We start from the raw sequence: 23,884 nt of genomic DNA on the forward strand, positions 1-23,884 counted from the left end.
CCAATGGATCGTGTCATATCAGGCTTCCCTCTTGAAGTGAGTGGCTGGCCAGACCTCGAAGGAGAGGCAGCAAGATTGTTTATTCTTTGTTGGCATTTTCGTGGATACATTTTTAATCCTGTGCACAGTGACTCTGAAGAGGTTTACAAATACTTTCAAATATAGCTCTGGTCGAACGTTTGAAGGCTGCGAACAAACTGACTAAAACTTGCTGCTCCTGACCCCTATTTATAGAAAAGGCTCAAAGGCATGTGCTTGTGACATCATCACATGTCCTTGTGACATCATCACATGTCCTTGTGACATCATCACTCTTCATGAATCAGATTGTCACATGACATTTTAGAATGCGCCCCCTGCCGCCATCACAGTAGGCCAGACAAAGGATACAGCTTCAGCTATGGTGGTACGTGTGTAGTCGGTTGCAATGTTAGATCTCACGATCGTGAAGGCAAGAAACTGGATTAATCTTTTAATCGTTTTCCATCCTGGCGGCAACGTGAGGGATCCCATGTATCCGATATCACCAAACAAAGACGCCAGGCATGGATTGCAGCGGTGAGACGAGCGGATATCGAGTTCCGTGCAATCCCCAGCTTTTTGTTGGTTTGCTCGCGGCATTTTCTCTCCGGTGAGTTCTAAAGTAATTCATATCACTATCCGATTGTTGAGTCTGACGTCACTAGCCGTGTCTGGGCCTAAACTCTGCTGCAGGTCCATATATCAAATGATCACTGTGGCATTACTGAGAGTTAAAACACTGTCTTAAGTCTTTCATCTTTAATAAAATTATCAGCGTTCTGCTCTACCAGGTGTAACAACTGAGTTAAACATCCAGGCATCCATGACAATGGAATTTATGACATATGAGTTAGAAGTTAGCAGCAAGTTAGCTCGCTAGCTTCTATCTAAATACAATATAGCATGTCCTGACTGCGGGGTTTTGGAAACAAATTAAAACGTACAGCTTTCTTATCACTTCCAACATAAATGAAGACAGAAAACTAAACAGCAGTGACAGTGGCTGCAAATTTTACCAGGGTTTTAGTCAAATGCCCCCCTGTGATTTTACCTGCACCCTGCGATTTGATTTTTAGTTATTTTAACAGCAAACTGAAGAAAAGCCTTGACTCCGTTGCTCCACTCACCACCAAAAAGATTAACGTAAAACATGCATCACCCTGGAGAAACGAAGAAGTCAAAAAACTCAAAAGAAATTGCAGGGCAGCAGAAAGGAGATGGAGGAAAAATAAAAATAATATCAACCATCAAATATTTTCCGAGCAATTTAAAATGTACAATAATACATTAAGGAAGTCAAGAAATTCATACTTCGCCAAAATAATCAGTATTAACAAAAATAATCCCAAGGTCCTCTTTTCCACCATAGATCATTTATTTAACCCTGATTTTAACAGCTCCCAAAGAACCCCCACAGACTCGCTCTGTGAGCAGTTTGCAGACCACTTCAGGGGAAAGATCAGCGCCATCAGATCTGATATTTTATCTAATCGCGATATGATTGTAAACACATCTGAGGGCTCGATTGTACCTGAGGAGACACTGGACAGCTTTGTCCTGGTTAATGCTGAGAACTTTCAGAAGGTTTTCTCCACAGTGAGACCCACCACATGTCTTTTAGATCCAATCCCCTCTTCACTCTTTAAAACACTTTATGGATTTTTTGAGGCTGAGCTTTTATACATGATGAATTGCTCTCTTCAGTTGGGTGTCTTCCCTGCTGCCTTTAAAACGGCGGTGGTGAGGCCCCTTCTGAAGAAGAGCAATTTGGATTGTAATGATTTTAATAACTACAGACCTGTATCCAACTTACCATTTTTAAGTAAAGTCTTAGAAAAACTTGTTTTTACTCAGATTACTGATTTTCTCAATGATAGACAGATCCTGGAGATATTCCAGTCTGGATTTAGGGTGAACCACAGCACAGAGACGGCTCTCCTAAAGGTTTTAAATGATCTTAGATGTAACTGGGACGCCCAAAAGCTCTCAGTCCTGGTGCTGCTGGATCTAAGCGCAGCCTTTGATACAGTAGACCACGCTATTCTTTTAAACAGACTAAAACACATGGTGGGCCTCTCTGGTGCTGTACACAACTGGTTCACTTCCTATCTCTCTGACAGATCTTTTATGGTGAGTATGGATACATGCTCCTCTAAGATCCATAAAATGACATGTGGTGTGCCTCAAGGGTCGGTTCTAGGCCCTGTACTTTTTAATTTGTATATGTTGCCTCTCGGCAGTGTCATCAGGAGGCATGGAGTGAACTTCCACAGTTACGCTGATGACACGCAGCTGTACATCTCCGTGTCTCCTGATGACACCAGACCAATGGATGCCCTTTTTAACTGTATCTTGGATATAAGATCTTGGATGGCAGAAAACTTTTTACAGCTTAACCAGGACAAAACTGAAGTTTTAATTGTCGGTCCTGAAGCTCAGAGAGAGAAACTCTTGTCTAAATTAGAGGCATTTTCACTATGTCCTTCGCTACAAGTGAAAAACCTGGGTGTTATTTTTGACTCTGAGCTTGGTTTTATCCCACATGTTAAACATGTAACCAAAATTGGATTTTATCATCTAAAAAATATAGCCAGAGTCCGCCCTATTCTCTCTCGGGCCAACACGGAGATGCTGATGCATGCTTTTATTGCCAGTCGCATTGATTACTGTAATGCCCTGCTCTCTGGTCTTCCTAAGAAGAATATTTCAACTTTACAACTCTTGCAAAACTCGGCAGCTCGTGTGCTGACGAAGACCAGAGGGCGGGCCCACATTACACCGGTTTTAGAATCGCTGCATTGGCTCCCCGTGTGTTTCAGGATCGATTTTAAAGTTCTTTTATTGGTTTTTAAATGTCTTAATGGTCTTGGGCCTTCTTATCTCTCAGATCTGCTTTTACCATACGAACCCTCGCGGACCCTGAGGTCCTCTGGTACTGGCCTTTTGATTGTCCCTAAAGTCAGGACACATACTCACGGAGAGGCAGCTTTTCAGTGGTATGGTCCTCGTCTGTGGAACAGCCTGCCGGAGGAGCTCAGGGCCGCAGAGAACGTACATGTTTTTAAGAACAGGCTCAAGACCCACCTTTTTAATTTAGCTTTTACTTAGCGTTTATTTATTTTTTATGCTTATTTATTCTATCCTGTTATTCTATTATTAATTTAGGATTTACCTAATATTTTTTGATTTTATTCTTATTCATTTTTTAATCTTCTTACTCTATTTATATTTATATTTATATTGTATCCTGTTCTTATTTATTTTATCATTTTACCCTGTATATATCGTATTGCGTCATATCTCCAGTGTTTCCTCGGAGGGCGCTCTCTGCACCGGGGCTGTTATTGACCGTGGCTGCTGGTCTCTGGGGTCCTCTCAGCCTGGTTGGGGGGCTCCTTGGCCTCCCTCCGGCTGTGTGCCCAGCCCGGAGGCTGCGGTCTGTGACCGGCTCCCGGTGCAGACGGCTCTCTGTTATAATGTTTCCTCACTTGGCTCATGCGAGCCCAGCCCAATTTTTACTCTTTAAGTGTGCGCGTGTGTGTATGTGTGTGTGTGGGTGGGGGTGGGGGGATATATGTGTATTGAGAGTGTGGGGAGTGAGTTGGAGGGTGGGGTGGGCTGCTTTTAACTATGTAAAGCACTTTGTGCTACATTTTTTCTGTATGAAAAGTGCTTTATAAATAAAGCTTGATTGATTGATTTGTAGGGTTACTGAAGTTGGGCTAGCTGGTATATAATGATGTGCTACGTGACCGCTAGTAACACAGCTATGTTAGCACAATATAAACACGCTAACTTTTTTTCCACTCGATAAAAGTTAACGTGAGTGTTCTCGGTGGTCAGGAACAAATGTAATCGCATGGCAGGATGCTGTAAAAGGACCAAACCAAAAGGCTTTTAGTGGGTTTTTTTTTCAATGCGCTGCGGTCATAGATAATGAGATAAAACATGCTAATGTGTGATGCTGCAGAACCACGTCATGTCGACTGAGTAGCTTTTGATTTGGCATTATTGCAGGCAAACCAGCATATGAAATGGATGTAACAAATCCAGACTGGGCACCAACACTGCACATGGGGCACGACGACAAACCTGTGTCAGACTCGGACCGGCACGCAAGGCGTATGCAACGGAAGCGAAAAAGAGCACCCATTGCAGGTAAACACCCCCCTCTGAAAACATACTAAATTGCTCTTATGGTACACTAATCCGCACATAACTTAAAGATGAATCACACACCTGTCATTGGAATATTGGTGTACATTAACCTTAAGTCTATGCACTATTTTTTATCTTACAGGCTTGATGATCGATGAAGGTCTGACAGAAGAACAACAACCATGTCATGGAGGCAGTGGACAGCAGTTGTGTTGGACAAGTGGAGGTTGACGTACCAGCTGCAAATGTGGACAGTGGTGATGGGAGTGACAGCGTCACGGAAGCTGAAGGGCAGACGAAGGACTGTGTGTGCAGTCAACAGGGCAGAGCAGAAATAAACCGGCTGTTGGAGGAGAACAGACTGCTTCGAGCACAGTTGCAAAAGACAGAGCTGAATGAAACTTTCTTAAAGGACGATACCGAAAAAGTAAGATATTACACTGGACTATATTGTTATGCTGTCTTAATGTCCCTCTTCAACACTGTCAAAGATTTCCTGCCAATACCGAAGAAACTGACAGGTTTCCAAATGCTCTTACTCACACTAATGCGTCTGAGACTTGATCTTCCAGTCCAGCATCTTTGTCATCTATTCCATGTGTCGCACAAAACACTGTCTTCTGTCTTCACCGATACCATTGATGTTTTGTATGCCCACTTAGGAGCACTGGTGCACTGGCCTGAGAGGCACTGTCTGCAGGCGACAATGCCTCCACAGTTTACTGAAACTTTTGGAAAACGAGTAGCAATCATTGTTGACTGTTTTGAGATTCGAACAGAAAGACCATCTAATTTAAAGGCACGCGCACAAACATACTCTCATTACAAGGGTACACAGACCATAAAATACCTCATCGGGATTACACCCCATGGAGCTATTTCTTTCATTTCCAGGGGATGGGGGGTCGTGCATAGAGCAGGGCGATATGGCCAAAAATATTTATCACGATATATATTTGAAAATTTGCGATAACGATATAACCGACGATATAATTGATGCGAGACAAAATACAACTCCACAACATTACTAGCGCAAAAAGACAACCTTCCATTTATTTTCACTTAAACAAGAAGCTGGTTTTTATGTACATTAAAGCTTTATAAAAATGTAACAGTGCAAATGCAAATTCCTTGCTGAAAGTTTAACCAAAAGGCATTTCCAGTAGAAATGGGCTGACATATCCTGAGCATAACCATGTATAATATCCACTGAAGTTAAAAAGAGGTGCTTTGCAACATTAAACTGCAGTGTGCAGTACGCATTTTTCGGACCATAAGGTGCACGGGATTATAAGGCACATTAAGCGAAACAAAGCAGTCAGATAAATCAAACTTTATTAAACTCATTCTTCTTGCTTCCTCCACTTCTGTACCATTGATTCATTAATGTTGAATTCTCTGGCAGCTGCTCTATTCCCATGTTGTTGCAGTATATTAATGACTAACCTGGTATTGTGGATAGATTATCTCAGTTGTTCTCCTGACTGAAGTTTGGTCCGTTTACAGCATCCTGCCATGCGATTGCATTTGTCTCTAACCATGAAGAACCTTCACGTTAACTTTTATAAGTGGAAAAGTGTTAGTGTTCGTCCTCCAGCTTCACTGTTTATGTTATGCTAACATAGCTGTGTCGCTAGCGATCACGTAGCACATCATTATATACCAGCTAGCCCAACTTCAGTAACCCTACAAACGTCACTGCTGTTTAGTTTCCTGTCTTCATTTATGTTGGAAGTGATAGCAGAGCTGTACGTTTGATTTTTTTCAGAAATCTCTCAGTCAGAACATGCTATATCATGCTTAGGTAACTAGCGAAACTAGCGAGCTAACTTCCGCTAGCTTCCTGCTAACTTCTAACTCCATTAAATGTAATAACTTTTTGTTTTCATGGAAGTTAAACTTTATAGTTACACCTGGTAAAGCAGCAATGCTGATCGTTTTACTAAAGATGAAAGAATTTAGACAGTTTTTAACTCTCAGTGATGCTGCAGTGTTGTTTGACCTGAAGCATACGGAGTTTAGGACCCAGATTACTCCCAGATTTAAGAGCATCTTAGTCCGACAAATACGACAATAACGACGACCGCTTGCATGTTCTGCAAAAAAATGTGCTTTGTCGTGTATCTGACAGACAAACACCAAACCAGTTCCACATCACGGAAGTTGCACCATTTTTACAAACCAATTCTGGTTCATCTGTTTCACTCAACAATCGGCCATGTGCGTATGAAAACAAAGGCACTGCGCATGCGCGTTTTACTCCCATTCTATCGCGATATTTCATTTTCCTATCGTTGCCTAACATTATACCGGTATTACCGTGAATGGTATAATATGGCCCAGCCCTAGTCGTGCATCAGATAAACACATCATAGAGAGATGTGGCATTCTTCAAAAGCTGTTACCAGGGGACGTAGTATTGGCTGACAGAGGCTTTGACATCAGAGATGCTGTAGGAATGATGTGTGCGGAGGTCAAGATTCCAGCTTTCACAAAAGGCTACTGTCAACTTGATGCAAGGGACGTTGAACAAACGAGAGCAATTGCCCACCTGAGAATTCATGTTGAGCGAGTAATAGGTAGTTTGCGCAACAAGTTCAAAATGTTACACACAGTCTGATTACTCTTATCATGTGAGGCTGAAGACACAACACTTCTTGATAAGATCGTTAAGGTTTGCTGTGTTTTTGTTAATATGTGCCCCAGTGTTGTTGTCAAACCAGGGCCAAATGACACTTGCTCCTGTTGAGTATTCTTAAAGCTGTTCTTTTGGATGTACTGTACATTGTAAATAGTTGTACTTTGTGTGAAGTTGTTTTAATAAAACAAAAAAGAATAGTATATTTGTTTGTTTTTCTTTATTATAGATCTATTCACATGTACACAGCAATCACATAAAAATGAAATGCAAACTATTTACATCGCACCACACAGCTGTCATCAATCTTTAACCACAACATGAAACATTACAGGCTATTTAGAGCAGCACGTTGTTTCGAGAAGTATTTCCCAACAAGTTCAGGAAGGCACATTTTACGAAAGAAGTCTTGTGCTTTCTTTAAGCGCGGTTTCCAGAAATCCACAGCAGGGAAGACGCGAGTCACAGCAAGGTCTCTCTGTGTCCACACAACGAGGCCACAGTGGCTGGCGCCCGTAACAAAGACTCAGCGTCTCTGTTGTGTAAACACGCCAGTGATTGGGGTAATGTGGGTGACTGTGTAGTGTAGTTGGTGTAATAGTTTTCGACTCCACACAGTCACTGCTTTGCTGTGCTTCTGCAGCGTATCCAGTAATGGTGACAAATCCTCCAGCGTTGCAATAGGAAGCTGCTCTTAAGCGCAGAAAGAATTGTTTCCAGGGATTTCTATTTGTATCCAGCTTGGCGTGCAGGATCCTTTGTGTAATCTATGCTTACATATGTATTTTACACACAGACAATGTGAAAAATACAACACATTGCTATGGATTGATGCTGAAAGTGCTAATTGCACTAAAAAATTTAGCTGAAAAAAATAACACCAACTAAATAGATAAGCATGTCTGTTAACAAAAACCCCCAAACGCTTTACCCAACTGGGGTTTTTCAACTACCTCACTGACAGAATGAGCCCAGGTATTGCCAGTGCCACTGATGGAAATGAGCCACAGCAGCTCTTCAGCACCTACAAATGAGACCTGCCCACACCAACAAGCAAGAAGGGAGACCAGGTGGCGAGCATCGCCACACTTTCCAATCCAATAAACTACCATTGCAGTTAGTAGTAAGTGGTTGATTAGTGCAGCAACAACAAAAACACACTGAATGTCATTTTAAAATACACAAAATGTTTTATTTTACATTCTATCGAAGTTCCTGCTGGAAAGTGCTGTACTGTACAAGATGCTTCCCTCACCGCAAACTCAGGTTTACTGCTGGATAAATTTTATTTCCACATTAGTCAACTCAACAACCAAGACAGAGCACAATAGAGACAATAAGGGGGTGGCTGTAGCTCAGGCGGTAGAGCAGGTCATCTGCTGATCGGAAGATTGGTGGTTCGATTCCTGGCTTCCCCCAGTCTGCATGCCAAATATCCTTGGGCAAGATATTAACCCCAAATTGCTCTCCGATGCATCCATCGGAGTATGAATGTGTGTGAATGTTACTTAGAAAGCACCTAGAACAATGTGCTTGTGCGAATGGGTGTGAATGGGTGAATGCACAAGTTGTGTAAAGCGCTTTGAGTGCTCAGAAGAGTAGAAAAGCGCTATATAAGAACCAGTCCATTTACCAATATGTGCACTGGTCTAATGATGTTTATGGCTCCCAAAGTATCGAGTATTGAGGTCTATTGCACTGTTGACTATTTACAAAAGTATTGCACAAAAGGTATTGCACAGTGAGGTGAAGAGGCACTACAGCTTAGTTGTTCCCCCCTCCTTTGTCCTCCTGTTTCCCCTCCCTCTCCCCTCCAGAGAGGAGTTAAACAGTCTGATGGCGTGTGGGACAAAGGAGTTTTTAAGTCTGTTAGTTCTTGTCTTGGGGAGAAGCAACCTGTCACTGAACAGACTCTTCTGGTTGTTAATGGCCGTGTGCAGAGGATGCCTGGCATTGTCCATAATGTCCATCAGTTTCTTTAGTGTCCTTTTCTCTGCCACTGTCACCAGGGTGTCCAGCTTCATGCCGACCACAGAGCTAGCCTTCCTGATCAGTTTTTCCAGCCTGGATGAGTCCTTCTTTGCTGTGCTGCTCCCCCAGCACACCACAGCATAGCACTTTAAGAATCTAAAAGATAACAAAATCTGATAGGTAAAAATAACATTTTGAACCAACTAGGTGGTTCCCAAAAATCTGGCGTGCTGTGAGTCCTTAAAAAAATTGAGGAAACCGGAAAAGTAGCAGGACTAAATAACTCTGTACAGCAGATGAACTGTATCTGGAAATCATGTCCTTAAGATGTAGAAAAATATAAAGAAAAGCAAAGACTTGAAGTACCTGAGAGATGCACTGGCCCTTTAATGGATCCATCTGCTGTTTGCTGAAGCCTCATCAGAAACGGTCTCAGTGGAAGGCTGTCAGGAAGCCATTTTTAGTGAAGAGAAACAGGGAGAAAAGGCTGAGGTATGGTAAATTACACGAGAACTGGACTATATCAGTGGCAACAGGTCTTACAGCATTATGAATTCATATTTGACATTTTTGGTTCAAATAATTGTTGATATGACTCCAACAGAGGGTGTTTACATCCATCTGTAAAACACGATGAAGGCTCTGCCAGTGGTGTTGGGAATCTTGAGAAAGCTGATGGAAATATGAACCAGATATTAAGATTTTCATTAATCATGCAGTCCCAGCTGAAAAGCATCTAGTTGGAAAAGGCATATTTTTATTCATTACGACAATGATCCCAAACACACGGTGAATACAATAAACGTATACCTAGATCAGTCATGGATTGGCCTCCCCAGAGCCCAGACCTCAACATTTATTAAAGCAGTGTGTTCCGGAAAGAGAGAGTCCAGGCTATGTTCGATAGTAAAGGTGGCCATACCAAATATTGACTTTCAAGTACATTTTTGCCTTATGTACTGTATTTCCATTTATGTTTGCACGTTTCAGTGAATTGCTCTGCCTATTTCCCATTTTCCCAGCAGAATATAACGAAATGAGGATGCCTCAAGACTTTTGCAATATTGTATCAGAAGGAGAAAAAAGGTGACAAATGTCCCAGTTCTTCGTGGTTAATCTTGTTAATGTTGCCTTCTGTTTTCTAATGGTTTCCTGCCAAAAACCCTAAAAAAGTGTTCTCCAACCTCGTGAATTGAAAACACTGGATTTGTTATAGAATAACTTCTAATTAGCTATTATTTCACAGAGGAAATAAGATAATCGATAAAAGAAAAAAAGACGTGAAAAGGAGACAATAAAAGAAGCCCCTTCCTTTCCCACATGTGCTAAACTTAGAGCCAAAGCCTCACCCTGCCGCTTTCCGCTTCATTAGAGCTGTTTAAACAAAACAAGTTTAAAATAGGGTTTCTATCTGAAACAGCACATGCAGTTAAAAGGCCAATGTGGAAAATAAATCCTTGTGATTATAGTTGAACAGGAAGCAGCACTTGCTCTGCCTTTCAGCCCCATTGAACAAGACGTCAGCAGCTCTATGGAGGTAGTTTAGTCTTTTTTACAAATTCAAAATTAAATATGCGAGCACTCAAAAATTAAGGTTCACTGAGAAATGTCCTCATTTTTTAAAAAGAAAGGCATATTCCTTGTTATTTAATACAACATTCAATTGATCAGAAATGTTAGAAATCATGGTAAATGGGCTCATCAATACAAAATCATGATTGTCTTTTTAATTGTATAACTTTGTAGACTACTTTTCCCAAACCATCACTCTAGTGCTCCACTGGCACCTCGTATTACTTAATGCAAGTAGTTTACAGGTGTTGTGTCGTGTCTTTCTACAGATGTAGAAAGGTCAGCTACTCAAGAGACCTTCCCCAAATCTCCCTCATCTTCATCTTCGTCAACGAGGCTCTGTCGGTGATCCTGCGCTCAGTCCACTCAGCTGTCAATCACACACTTGCTCAAGGAGGTCATCCTGGTGGACGACAACAGCGATGACGGTCAGTATAGATTAAATATTTTCTTCAGCTAATACCAAATAAGAAGAGTGGCTTTTTCGCCCTCTGATTAGAAGATGGTTTATAGTGAGTGAAACACAGAATTTCCATCTAAAATCCACTGAGTCATCAGCAGGATTTCTACTGAAAGCAACAAAATACACATCAAATTGTCATTCAGCATCCCAGAAATAATTATCTTATACAATAAGTGTCATGTAACCTGAATATAATTATATAATTAAGTTTTATATTATTATAAAACTGAAACTAGTGAATAACCTTTGCACTGTCCTCTTCCTGCTGTGACAAAACAAATTTCCCACGTGTGGGACTAATAAAGGTTATCTTATCTTATCTTATCTTATCTTATCTTATCTTATCTTATCTTATCTTATCTTATCTTATCTTATCTTAAAAAGGTGGCGCGGTCGTTGATGCTCAGGAAGCAGTAGACCCCCGTTGGTGTTGTTTAGAGTGAGTTGGAGCTTAAAACAGCACCGCAGGGAGCTGAGTGAGAACTTTTATGTCATCTCTCTATTTGCATGTGTGCTTCTGTATTTCTTTATTTATCAACTGTGTTGTTGTGGTGATGAATTTGTATGTTTTTTATGTTTGTTTTCAGCTTTTGATAGTGTAGCAGTGACAATAGTTGGCATACATTAGTGGTTATTTAGGATAGGATGAGCTAATAAGCCATCATGTCTTTGTATTTTGCTAGGAAAATGGGAAATAGATGCAGCAGTTTACTGAAACTTGCAAACATAAGATGCCAGATGCATCTCTCAGGTTGTGTGTCAGTTTTGTGTTATTTCTTAAGGACACAACTTTCAAATTCTGTTCGTCTGCTGTAGATGTTTTTATTTAAGCTGCCAGTTCTTTTGTCCTCTACTTGTTTAGTTTCTTGACATATGTCAAGTTTTTGGCTAATAGCTCTTTGGTAATCACCTTGCTGGTGTGTTATCGTTGTCATTTTTTGTGCAGGAAACAAATTGTGTATTTGTGACAAGCTGCTGGTAATGTGCCAGTAACGAATTTGTCCCTTGAGTTAGGTGCCTTTATTATGTGTGAATGATTCATAGGAACAAACAAATAAAGGACTGCACTGAAAATTATAATAAAATGATGTCCAAAGAAAAATTTGAAGGAGCTTCAGAAAGCCTGAAGAACGTGAAATAAATTACAGAATTAAAAGACAGTTCGGTTCCTTGGAAGCAAAATGTAAAGACAAAATGTTCACACATGGCTCTATGCAACTAAATAAGAGCTTTAGGATTGTCTGAAAGTATTTGTTTGGGTTTTTGCTCGTAATTATCTGCTCCACTCTATGTTCACCTGTTCCTTATTACCCGGCTGCTCTAAAGTGATTTCTGCCAATCTTTGTCAGCTCATCTGTGAGCTTGTTTCACTCATGCGCTCTGCAACAGTCCCTCATGTTATTCTCTGCTTCACAGGTTTTTTACTCATTTTCCACCCCTTGGGCTTTGTTCTCCCAATATCAGCTTTATTTAAATAAGCTTTCTTTATGGTGGTTTTGCTGATTTTCTGTATTCATTTGGAAAAGCTTACAAACCTAACACAAATAATTGGGGTATAACCCTCAATCTCATTGGGCCTGTTTGAGTGCACATATGTCAATGAACTTAAAAAGGGCTAGTATGTGCACTTTGCTAAAGAAATGCTTTGATTATATATATATACAGTGAGTATATTTTCATAGGTACAGTGGGGCAAAAAAGTATTTAGTCAACCACCGATTGTGCAAGTTCCCCCACCTAAAATGATGACAGAGGTCAGTAATTTGCACCAGAGGTACACTTCAACTGTGAGAGACAGAATGTGAAAAAAAAATCTTAGACTCAGACCCTGTGACAAGGTCTGTGAAAACCACGTTTTTATGCCTGAAATACTACAGTACTACACTCCCACCAGATGAGCTCATGCAGCCTGTCACGAACCGGGACATACAACCATGACAAAACAGGAGATGCACACACAATTTATTGTGTTATTAATTTAGATCAACTGTGCTAATATAGTATACCAAAATGAAAACAATAACTCAAATTTCAGATATTTGAGGTTGTGCTGAAAATAATGGTGCCAAATAAGGCAAGAAAAACATATTTTAAAGGTGAAATATAGAGGTAAAATCAAAAATAGTCAAGAACGGCCAATTATACCCTGGACCACAGAGGGTTAAATTTGAAAACGGTTTAAAAAAAAACATCCCCATTCTAAAATGTCATGTGACAATCTGATTCATGAAGAGTGATGATGTCACAAGGACATGTGATGATGTCACAAGCACATGCCTTTGAGCCTTTGAAGTTTTTCTATAAATAGGGGTCAGGAGCAGCAAGTTTTAGTCAGTTTGTTCGCAGCCTTCAAACGTTCGACCAGAGCTATATTTGAAAGTATTTGTAAACCTCTGTAACATCACGCTCCAAAGCCCTGTGACGTTTCTGTGTTCTGTGACGTTGTCCCAAAGAAAGACCTTTAAATGCGATAAATAGCCTAAACGTTTTCGTTTATGACTAGTTTACCGTGTTATGACTGTGAACAGGGGGGAAGTCGCGCAAGAGAAATGTCGACCAAAACAATTGCAAGTAAGCCAAAGTCAGTTCCTAAAAGTCAACCCGCAGGTGTTTCCACCACCATCAGACCCTCCACTTCTGTAAGACCTCCATTAAGAATAACTGATGCAAAGAAAACCGCTCGGGTGGGAAAAACTCAGAATGGAAGACCGGCAGCTGTGAAACAGCCCCCGAAGAGGGATATGAAAAAGAATGTGGACAGTAAACTGGTCAGCTTAATTACAAATGAAATTGTATACAGTGGAGCGACTGTGTCATTTGATGACATCGCAGGGCAGGATCTGGCAAAGCAAGCACTTCAAGAAATTGTCATCCTTCCTGCCTTAAGACCTGATCTCTTTACTGGTCTGAGAGCTCCTGCACGTGGCTTGCTTTTATTTGGCCCACCAGGAAATGGGAAGACCATGCTCGCCAAAGCAGTTGCTGCAGAGTCTAATGCAACATTCTTCAACATCAGTGCTGCTAGTTTGACCTCCAAATATGTGGGAGAAGGCGAGAAGCTCGTACGAGCACTCTTTGCAGTTGCAAGAGAGAGACAGCCCTCAGTAATCTTCATCGATGAAGTGGACGGCTTGCTCTGTCAAAGGAGGGAGGGGGAGCACGACGCCTCTCGCCGTTTAAAAACTGAGTTCCTCATTGAGTTTGACGGGTTGCAGTCAGGAAAGGATGACAGAGTACTTGTAATGGGAGCAACGAACAGGCCCCAGGAGCTCGATGAAGCAATATTAAGGCGCTTTGCAAAAAGAGTATATGTGACCTTACCCGATGAGAAGACAAGATTTACGCTGCTGAAAAATCTTTTGGGAACGCACGGGAGTCCACTGAGCCAAGACGAACTGTCCTGTCTTGCAAAAGTGACTGAAGGATATTCAGGGAGCGATTTGACAGCATTAGCCAAAGATGCTGCACTTGGCCCAATAAGAGAGTTGGCACCAGAACAAGTCCGTGTTATAGCTGCTGCTGAGGTGCGCAACATTAAGATGAAAGACTTTGAGGATTCTCTGAAGCAAATCAAACCAACTGTTAGTCCAGCAACTCTTAACATGTACACCAAATAGAACAAAGATTTTGGTGGTCCTTCTTCAATAAATCCAAATCCAGTCAGGCTGGATGAAACAGAGTGCAAAAATAAAGAGCTTCTTCAAGAGAAAGAGCAACAGGAAAAAGAAAAAAAACGTATTCTCCAGGACTTGGAGAGAAGAAATCTACAACTGAACAAATTAATACAATGAAGGACAGAACACCTGAACTGGAAGGAGAAGTATTGGAAAAACGATGTTCAAAGATGCAGCGTAGGATCAATGAAATGGCGAAAAAACACTCAGAGGTCATTAATGAGATGTTGTTGAACTCAGACAACTTGAAGTGTGAAAACGCTGAAATGCTTGCACAAAAGCAGCAACAAGAGAAAATAAATGAAGACCTGCAGCGTAAGCTTCAAGAAATCACAAGAAGAAATGAGCAGTTAGAAAAGATGCACAAGGAAAAACAACAGCAAAATACAGACAAGTGCAATCTATTAAAAGAAATGGAGCAAAGATGCCAGAAACTTGAGAAGGAAGTTGAAGAAACAACCGATCAGTTGAGAACCCTCATCCTAGAGAAAAAAGTGGTCGTGGAAAAGCTCATGGAAAAGAAGAAAAAACGTTTCCGCTTCTTCTGGAGGAGGGACACTCCTGCTTTTTCTACTCTTTCTATTTTTTCTACTGCTGACGTCACCTCGTCTCCCTCCACCTCTGTTCCATCTTAATTTTCACCTCTCCTCTCCCCTTCTCTCCTAACACTTCTTCCCTCTCTCCTTCATCTTTTTTCACCCCAACCAGTCCCGGCAGTTGACTGCCCCTCGTGAGCCTGGTTCTGCCGGAAGTTTCTGCCCGTTTAAAGGCAGTTTTTCTTCCCCACTGTCGCCTAGTGCTTGCTCAGAGGGGATTGTTGGGGTTTTCTCTTTTCTTTTTTTTCCCCTTCTTATTACCATTTTCCTTTATTTACCGATTTGTTTTGTTTACTTTTCTTTTACGTTGTTTCTTTATTTACTTGTTTAACTTTTTTTCAACTTATGTAATAAACTAATAAACCAATTGAATTTATCCTCTGCGTATTTTACATCTAATCTTTAAAGAATATTTCCAAAACATTTTCAAACATCACGATCTGTCTTTTGTTTGCTTGTTAAAACCCCGTAAATGGTGAAGTAAAAACCCTGTGATATGGTTTAAAACATCAAAATAGACTAAACAACTAGTCTAAAACTAAGAGACACAGGATAAAGTTGGTGTGAAGGTTTCAGTCTGTGAATGAATCTAAGCACCATCACCTTAACTTTAAATTCATCTCTGTTACCCTCTTTGTGACTGAACTCTGACCGTGAGCACCACAGCCACTGCGCACCAGTCACACACACTTTAAATCCATCACAGTAAACCAGTTAGTTTACCTCAGTTTGTTTTGCAGCACATTTCACAACATGCAAAAGCATAATGTGCCATGTACAGACTCAAAATCTGATTTAAAAACATGAGGACTGACCTGTAAGCTTTACATTTACAGTTTATCACATACCACTGAGCAGTTCTTACCTGTAATTCTAAGCCCTCTTCTTCCTTTTCTGGTTTAAAACATCAAATTAGACTAAACAACTAGTCTAAAACCAAGAGACACTTAAATATTAAGTTAAACCTCTGGGGTTGCCGGACGCGCCGGCGCGTCAAAATCACATGACCAATTTAAGACGACACAGCTACAAGATGCAGCGATTCAGAGGCTGTATCCCAATTCAGGGTCTGCAGCCTTAAAGGCCGCATTTTAAGGCCGATTACGTCACCATGCCAGTCTCCTATTGCCAGAGGCTGAAGTGTGTGTGCAGTCACCAGGTGATAATCTGATATCGTCTACTTCCCCACTGATGTTAAGTAATATGAAAAAAATAATGAATCCCACCTTAGGCCGAATGTGTGACTCTCTTCGTAGTGGAAGAGAGAATGAATCTTCCCATCCGAATTCACGGCAATCAGTCTGTCAATCAAATCCTGTGGAGTAAAATGAGAGGCTTTGAACAAGAATGCACCGGATAGGGTGCAAAACGAAAACTGTGTGGAAATTTACAATGGGTAAGGTGGAGAACGTATATCAGTCTCAGTGTGAGAGGGTTTATTTGAATGCGTTTGAAGTAAAACAAATGGGTGGGTGGTGTTTGGAGGCCAAATAAAAAGTGCAAACATGCCCTCAGATGGATGACAAAAAAAAACTGCAGTGTGTGGAAAAGAAGAAGAAGAAAAACACTTACAGGTATGGAGGTTGGCATCTCCCTCAGGGTGTATTCGCTTTTGTTGGCCAAAGACTGTCGGCCCAGCAGTTGCCACACCGACTGGGAAGAGGAGAGGAGGTTGACCAAGTACAGGAAGGACTGAAGAGGAAAGTAAATACAGCAGCTGTTAGAGAGAAAAAATGTATTTGCTTTTAAAGACCATTGTGAATGCATTTGTGCACGTCATGGATTGATCAAATCCTAACACATAATAATAATATAACACTATTCAACTACAAACACTACCGATAATATGACAAATAATATCTGTAGTATTCAAAGCAAAACAAAATGTAAAAAGAATTTATGATTGCAAAGATAAAACATGGTTTACCACACTCTCAAAACTGAATAAGACATATATTCTGAGCAGAGTGGTTGAGCAGAAACCTATTGCAGCCTGAAGAATATTAAACTACAGGAAAGCTCCCTGCATTTTTCACTGGGTCTGGTAGAACAGGGAAAACATATCATCAAAAGCATCAAAGGAAAAAAAGAGAGACACTTGCACAAACGAGCTACAACTTAGATTATATTAAACAGCTTCAAAGAAACGTAAAGAAAAAAACAAGATACGATGGATTTTTTTTTCTAAAATAGAAATATCTATACTTTCATGTGTCTTCTGATGTTTCTGTGCATGTGTGAACTTATCTTCATATGTACTACCAAACCTCCTACTGTACTTAGCACAGATTAAAGCAAAGACTCGAGTTAATTCACCAAAGTGCTGGTGTGTGTATATTTAGTTTTCCTTTGACCTCAGCATATATGTATAACCCACTGATAAGGCAGACTTTAAAGTCGCCTGTGGCAGGACACAGTTTACACATCACTGGCTGTCCGTATTCACTTGGCTAGTCTCTCTGAGAGAGATGACTTGGCTGCTGTCAGAGGCCAAGCATCAGACACACACAGACAGGCTCACGCTGGAGCTTGTTGAAGCTTTCCTGAGAGAAATTCTGCCAAAAACATAACTAAAAATGCAGTCTTATGAAAGTAAGGCTTATTTGCCCAGACACCCATAAACCAATCAGCAAAAAGCCTTTCTTGTTAACAAAATCACTATTGCCAGTTTCTTAAATATGAATATTCACAAGTGAATTTTCTACATGGCTGCTGGTATCACAGCAACACATGGACCACTATTCTGAGTCCTGGGTTAATAATAATTGGAATCAATTTAATTTTAATCAATTTAAACACCTTTGTAACCAGTGAGCTAAAAACATGATGGAAAAGCAAAACTTCTAAGAGATCTGTGTCTGTACTATTATGTAGATATCTAAAAATTGGGGCATTGTGGGCTCCAGGAAGTTTCTCCTTCTCCCTCTCTCTCTCACACACACACGCACGCACATACATACAATACCTTAATGCAACTCCTATCTGTGGGGTCAATGGGAGTTGGTTTGGGACGGACCACTCTGATGTCGTCACTGCTGCACTCAAGAACAGACCATAGCTCTAGTACCAGGGCCCGAATAAAGCCTGAGACAGAACACGGAGAAATTTGTTGTACCAAACATTTATTTGAAATAGCAGCAACTAAAATTATTAACAGTGCTTTAATAAATAAACGACTGACTTTGTTATTGTGTGCAATCTTTTAAAGAAATCTGTCTTTGCATTGCTGGCACCGTTTTGATTGGAGGATTTGAATCTCAGGAAGGAAGGAATTTATAATGCCACTCCCTTTGATCCCATTTAATCTCTTCCCTGTTGCACTTTGGCCTGTCAGTAACTACATTTGAATTTTGCAGCTCAAGCTTGCACATAAAGGCTGGATAAAAACGTTAATGCAATCAAAATGTACGCAGCCCTCGCTGGAAAACTGGGGATACAGTACAGTACATAAATGATGAAGCAAAGACAAAACATTAGTGTCATGGAAGAAGAAATAGTCAGTGCATCACGGGAAGCTCCCAGCAATAAAACCTGCATTTGTATTGACACATAAACCTTAATTTGTGAGCAATTTTCAGTGTATTTCAGTTAAATTAACGAGACAAATATAACAAAAGGGATTTTATACTTAGAAGAAGAATATGAAATTGAAATATTAAACTAAGAAAACTATAAATACTGCAGTTCTAGAGTTACAGATATACAATTAAGCTTTGCATATCAGTGCTGTATAACCCAGGGAATGTACTTTTTTTTTTTTTATAATTGAATAGTAATGGAAATCATGAACTGTTTTTCAGAGGTCATAGATCAAATGAGCAGTAGAGTTTTTCTCACAGAATGGTTCTTTCACATAGAAAGCAGTGTGTGCTGCAGGTTTAGCAAATGGCCCATCATTTGTAAGCTCTGTCTGGACTATATCACTTTTTGAGGTCATCCTTCTTTCTGTCAGTCTGCCTTTTTATCGATGGCACAAACATATGTCACATCATGGAACACATGAGTGCTCCACAGCCAGCGCTGCTCAACACAGCAGGGAACTGTTCTTGCGTGGGTAAAGTCATAGGAGAGAATAGGTTTCAGAACGCAGCGGTGCTGTTATAAGCGAAGGGCTGATAAGTAATCAGACTTCTTTTCCCATAACCAGTTGAGTCGCCCCTTCTAGCCAATAGAAAGAATGCAGGATTAAAATATTTGTTCACTAGCTTCATTTTTTGACCTCTTTTGACAAGAGTACGGTATTTCCTGGAGCCTTTTGCATATGGATAAACCTAGTATCAGTATACAACTGATATGTGAATCCATTTATCAAAAAAGAACGCCTCTTCTTACTCTTTCTTACCCAAACAAAAACGGTTTGACAAATACATTTCTCCCTAAGCTGCCTTAAGTCTCCTTTATACCGACAACACAAAAACAACAACAACAACTTATAATATAAGCCTTAAGCATCACAGCTGACAAGTGTTTGTTGTGTCCAAATAACTGCAATAGTACCTGAACTGTGCAGAGCCACAACTCCCGGAGCAGTTGCTGCCACCTGTGTCACCATCACCCCGTAGCCAAACTTCTCGCAGCTGCTCACCTACAGAAAACACACAGAAATCTCATACCCCTAGAAATATTTCAGCCTTTCACTATCACAGTTTTTGGTTATCAGGTAAAAAATGAATGAGAGTTTGGAAAAAGGATGGAAAAGGTTTAGGTCAAATGTAGTACTAATGTATCATAAAGGGAGATGTGTAAGTAAATCTGGGATTCTGGAAAGGCACAACATAATGTAGTTAAACATGCTGTGGAGAATTTAAATTGTAAATTGATATTGGAGTGTGCAGGCCCTTCATTAATTACAACACAATGCCACAACTAAAAATAGACAAAATATAATTACATTCCATAATTAAAGTGTAATGCCAAACTAGAGAAGCAATTACAATGGTGCGTAAACAATGGCAGTAAATTAAGCCCACGGGGGATCAGCTAAGGTTTGCAGCAAGCCTGAGTGTTTGTGTGTTTACAATTTGAATCTTAGACTCAGACCCTGTGACAAGGTCTGTGAAAACCACGTTTTTATGCCTGAAATACTACAGTACTACACTCCCACCAGATGAGCTCATGCAGCCTGTCACGAACCGGGACATACAACCATGACAAAACAGGAGATGCACACACAATTTATTGTGTTATTAATTTAGATCAACTGTGCTAATATAGTATACCAAAATGAAAACAATAACTCAAATTTCAGATATTTGAGGTTGTGCTGAAAATAATGGTGCCAAATAAGGCAAGAAAAACATATTTTAAAGGTGAAATATAGAGGTAAAATCAAAAATAGTCAAGAACGGCCAATTATACCCTGGACCACAGAGGGTTAAATTTGAAAACGGTTTAAAAAAAAACATCCCCATTCTAAAATGTCATGTGACAATCTGATTCATGAAGAGTGATGATGTCACAAGGACATGTGATGATGTCACAAGGACATGTGATGATGTCACAAGCACATGCCTTTGAGCCTTTGAAGTTTTTCTATAAATAGGGGTCAGGAGCAGCAAGTTTTAGTCAGTTTGTTCGCAGCCTTCAAACGTTCGACCAGAGCTATATTTGAAAGTATTTGTAAACCTCTGTAACATCACGCTCCAAAGCCCTGTGACGTTTCTGTGTTCTGTGACGTTGTCCCAAAGAAAGACCTTTAAATGCGATAAATAGCCTAAACGTTTTCGTTTATGACTAGTTTACCGTGTTATGACTGTGAACAGGGGGGAAGTCGCGCAAGAGAAATGTCGACCAAAACAATTGCAAGTAAGCCAAAGTCAGTTCCTAAAAGTCAACCCGCAGGTGTTTCCACCACCATCAGACCCTCCACTTCTGTAAGACCTCCATTAAGAATAACTGATGCAAAGAAAACCGCTCGGGTGGGAAAAACTCAGAATGGAAGACCGGCAGCTGTGAAACAGCCCCCGAAGAGGGATATGAAAAAGAATGTGGACAGTAAACTGGTCAGCTTAATTACAAATGAAATTGTATACAGTGGAGCGACTGTGTCATTTGATGACATCGCAGGGCAGGATCTGGCAAAGCAAGCACTTCAAGAAATTGTCATCCTTCCTGCCTTAAGACCTGATCTCTTTACTGGTCTGAGAGCTCCTGCACGTGGCTTGCTTTTATTTGGCCCACCAGGAAATGGGAAGACCATGCTCGCCAAAGCAGTTGCTGCAGAGTCTAATGCAACATTCTTCAACATCAGTGCTGCTAGTTTGACCTCCAAATATGTGGGAGAAGGCGAGAAGCTCGTACGAGCACTCTTTGCAGTTGCAAGAGAGAGACAGCCCTCAGTAATCTTCATCGATGAAGTGGACGGCTTGCTCTGTCAAAGGAGGGAGGGGGAGCACGACGCCTCTCGCCGTTTAAAAACTGAGTTCCTCATTGAGTTTGACGGGTTGCAGTCAGGAAAGGATGACAGAGTACTTGTAATGGGAGCAACGAACAGGCCCCAGGAGCTCGATGAAGCAATATTAAGGCGCTTTGCAAAAAGAGTATATGTGACCTTACCCGATGAGAAGACAAGATTTACGCTGCTGAAAAATCTTTTGGGAACGCACGGGAGTCCACTGAGCCAAGACGAACTGTCCTGTCTTGCAAAAGTGACTGAAGGATATTCAGGGAGCGATTTGACAGCATTAGCCAAAGATGCTGCACTTGGCCCAATAAGAGAGTTGGCACCAGAACAAGTCCGTGTTATAGCTGCTGCTGAGGTGCGCAACATTAAGATAAAAGACTTTGAGGATTCTCTGAAGCAAATCAAACCAACTGTTAGTCCAGCAACTCTTAACATGTACACCAAATAGAACAAAGATTTTGGTGGTCCTTCTTCAATAAATCCAAATCCAGTCAGGCTGGATGAAACAGAGTGCAAAAATAAAGAGCTTCTTCAAGAGAAAGAGCAACAGGAAAAAGAAAAAAAACGTATTCTCCAGGACTTGGAGAGAAGAAATCTACAACTGAACAAATTAATACAATGAAGGACAGAACACCTGAACTGGAAGGAGAAGTATTGGAAAAACGATGTTCAAAGATGCAGCGTAGGATCAATGAAATGGCGAAAAAACACTCAGAGGTCATTAATGAGATGTTGTTGAACTCAGACAACTTGAAGTGTGAAAACGCTGAAATGCTTGCACAAAAGCAGCAACAAGAGAAAATAAATGAAGACCTGCAGCGTAAGCTTCAAGAAATCACAAGAAGAAATGAGCAGTTAGAAAAGATGCACAAGGAAAAACAACAGCAAAATACAGACAAGTGCAATCTATTAAAAGAAATGGAGCAAAGATGCCAGAAACTTGAGAAGGAAGTTGAAGAAACAACCGATCAGTTGAGAACCCTCATCCTAGAGAAAAAAGTGGTCGTGGAAAAGCTCATGGAAAAGAAGAAAAAACGTTTCCGCTTCTTCTGGAGGAGGGACACTCCTGCTTTTTCTACTCTTTCTATTTTTTCTACTGCTGACGTCACCTCGTCTCCCTCCACCTCTGTTCCATCTTAATTTTCACCTCTCCTCTCCCCTTCTCTCCTAACACTTCTTCCCTCTCTCCTTCATCTTTTTTCACCCCAACCAGTCCCGGCAGTTGACTGCCCCTCGTGAGCCTGGTTCTGCCGGAAGTTTCTGCCCGTTTAAAGGCAGTTTTTCTTCCCCACTGTCGCCTAGTGCTTGCTCAGAGGGGATTGTTGGGGTTTTCTCTTTTCTTTTTTTTCCCCTTCTTATTACCATTTTCCTTTATTTACCGATTTGTTTTGTTTACTTTTCTTTTACGTTGTTTCTTTATTTACTTGTTTAACTTTTTTTCAACTTATGTAATAAACTAATAAACCAATTGAATTTATCCTCTGCGTATTTTACATCTAATCTTTAAAGAATATTTCCAAAACATTTTCAAACATCACGATCTGTCTTTTGTTTGCTTGTTAAAACCCCGTAAATGGTGAAGTAAAAACCCTGTGATATGGTTTAAAACATCAAAATAGACTAAACAACTAGTCTAAAACTAAGAGACACAGGATAAAGTTGGTGTGAAGGTTTCAGTCTGTGAATGAATCTAAGCACCATCACCTTAACTTTAAATTCATCTCTGTTACCCTCTTTGTGACTGAACTCTGACCGTGAGCACCACAGCCACTGCGCACCAGTCACACGCACTTTAAATCCATCACAGTAAACCAGTTAGTTTACCTCAGTTTGTTTTGCAGCACATTTCACAACATGCAAAAGCATAATGTGCCATGTACAGACTCAAAATCTGATTTAAAAACATGAGGACTGACCTGTAAGCTTTACATTTACAGTTTATCACATACCACTGAGGTTCTTACCTGTAATTCTAAGCCCTCTTCTTCCTTTTCTGGTTTAAAACATCAAATTAGACTAAACAACTAGTCTAAAACCAAGAGACACTTAAATATTAAGTTAAACCTCTGGGGTTGCCGGACGCGCCGGCGCGTCAAAATCACATGACCAATTTAAGACGACACAGCTACAAGATGCAGCGATTCAGAGGCTGTATCCCAATTCAGGGTCTGCAGCCTTAAAGGCCGCATTTTAAGGCCGATTACGTCACCATGCCAGTCTCCTATTGCCAGAGGCTGAAGTGTGTGTGCAGTCACCAGGTGATAATCTGATATCGTCTACTTCCCCACTGATGTTAAGTAATATGAAAAAAATAATGAATCCCACCTTAGGCCGAATGTGTGACTCTCTTCGTAGTGGAAGAGAGAATGAATCTTCCCATCCGAATTC

At 40.7% G+C, this 23,884-nt stretch overlaps 2 protein-coding genes and 2 pseudogenes across 3 annotated transcripts; 3 read left to right on the top strand and 1 right to left on the bottom strand.

Annotated features, from left to right (window-relative positions):
- Positions 1-51: 51 nt before the first annotated feature.
- On the top strand, positions 52-6,999 carry LOC147313788 (uncharacterized). Of its 2 annotated transcripts, XM_086260462.1 has the most exons (3): positions 52-631; positions 4,039-4,179; positions 4,322-6,999. In XM_086260462.1, exon 3 carries the CDS (start codon positions 4,367-4,369, stop codon positions 5,150-5,152), a length of 786 nt encoding a protein of 261 aa, XP_086116588.1. In that variant the 5' UTR covers positions 52-631; positions 4,039-4,179; positions 4,322-4,366; the 3' UTR covers positions 5,153-6,999. The 2 variants fall into 2 exon arrangements, with proteins under 2 accessions (XP_086116588.1, XP_086116589.1); XM_086260463.1 differs by lacking the exon at positions 52-631 and having other exon boundaries at positions 3,645-4,179.
- A 779-nt stretch (positions 7,000-7,778) lies between these two features.
- On the bottom strand, positions 7,779-23,867 carry LOC147313789 (protein broad-minded-like). The gene is made up of 7 exons (XM_086260465.1): positions 23,822-23,867; positions 19,591-19,678; positions 18,059-18,177; positions 16,666-16,785; positions 16,320-16,408; positions 9,155-9,231; positions 7,779-8,944 (listed from the first exon to the last, which is right to left on the bottom strand). Exons 2-7 carry the CDS (start codon positions 19,643-19,645, stop codon positions 8,937-8,939), a joined length of 468 nt encoding a protein of 155 aa, XP_086116591.1. The 5' UTR covers positions 19,646-19,678; positions 23,822-23,867; the 3' UTR covers positions 7,779-8,936.
- On the top strand, positions 13,154-15,472 carry LOC147313790 (spastin pseudogene; annotated as a pseudogene).
- Positions 20,654-22,976, top strand: LOC147313791 (spastin pseudogene; annotated as a pseudogene).
- Positions 23,868-23,884: the final 17 nt, after the last annotated feature.

The sequence above is a fragment of the Aulonocara sp. 'chitande type north' Nkhata Bay genome, linkage group LG14 (assembly GCF_057382095.1).
Source record: "Aulonocara sp. 'chitande type north' Nkhata Bay isolate Kocher_YH1m ecotype deep benthic linkage group LG14, A_spYH_male_GT1.1, whole genome shotgun sequence".
In the NCBI taxonomy this organism is placed as follows: Eukaryota; Metazoa; Chordata; class Actinopteri; order Cichliformes; family Cichlidae; genus Aulonocara; species Aulonocara sp. 'chitande type north' Nkhata Bay.

What these genes read in the sequence shown, in the direction of transcription:
- LOC147313788 (XM_086260462.1), top strand. Translation starts at nt 4,367, where the DNA reads ATGGAGGCAGTGGACAGCAGTTGTGTTGGACAAGTGGAGGTTGACGTA.
- LOC147313789 (XM_086260465.1), bottom strand. Translation starts at nt 19,645, where the DNA reads ATGGTGACACAGGTGGCAGCAACTGCTCCGGGAGTTGTGGCTCTGCAC. An exon ending in TGTGGCTCTGCACAGTTCAG is followed by an intron (nt 18,178 to 19,590) that starts GTACTATTGCAG and finishes GTTCTGTCTCAG; the next exon opens with GCTTTATTCGGGCCCTGGTA. An exon ending in AGTCACACATTCGGCCTAAG is followed by an intron (nt 9,232 to 16,319) that starts GTGGGATTCATT and finishes GCTTCCTGACAG; the next exon opens with CCTTCCACTGAGACCGTTTC.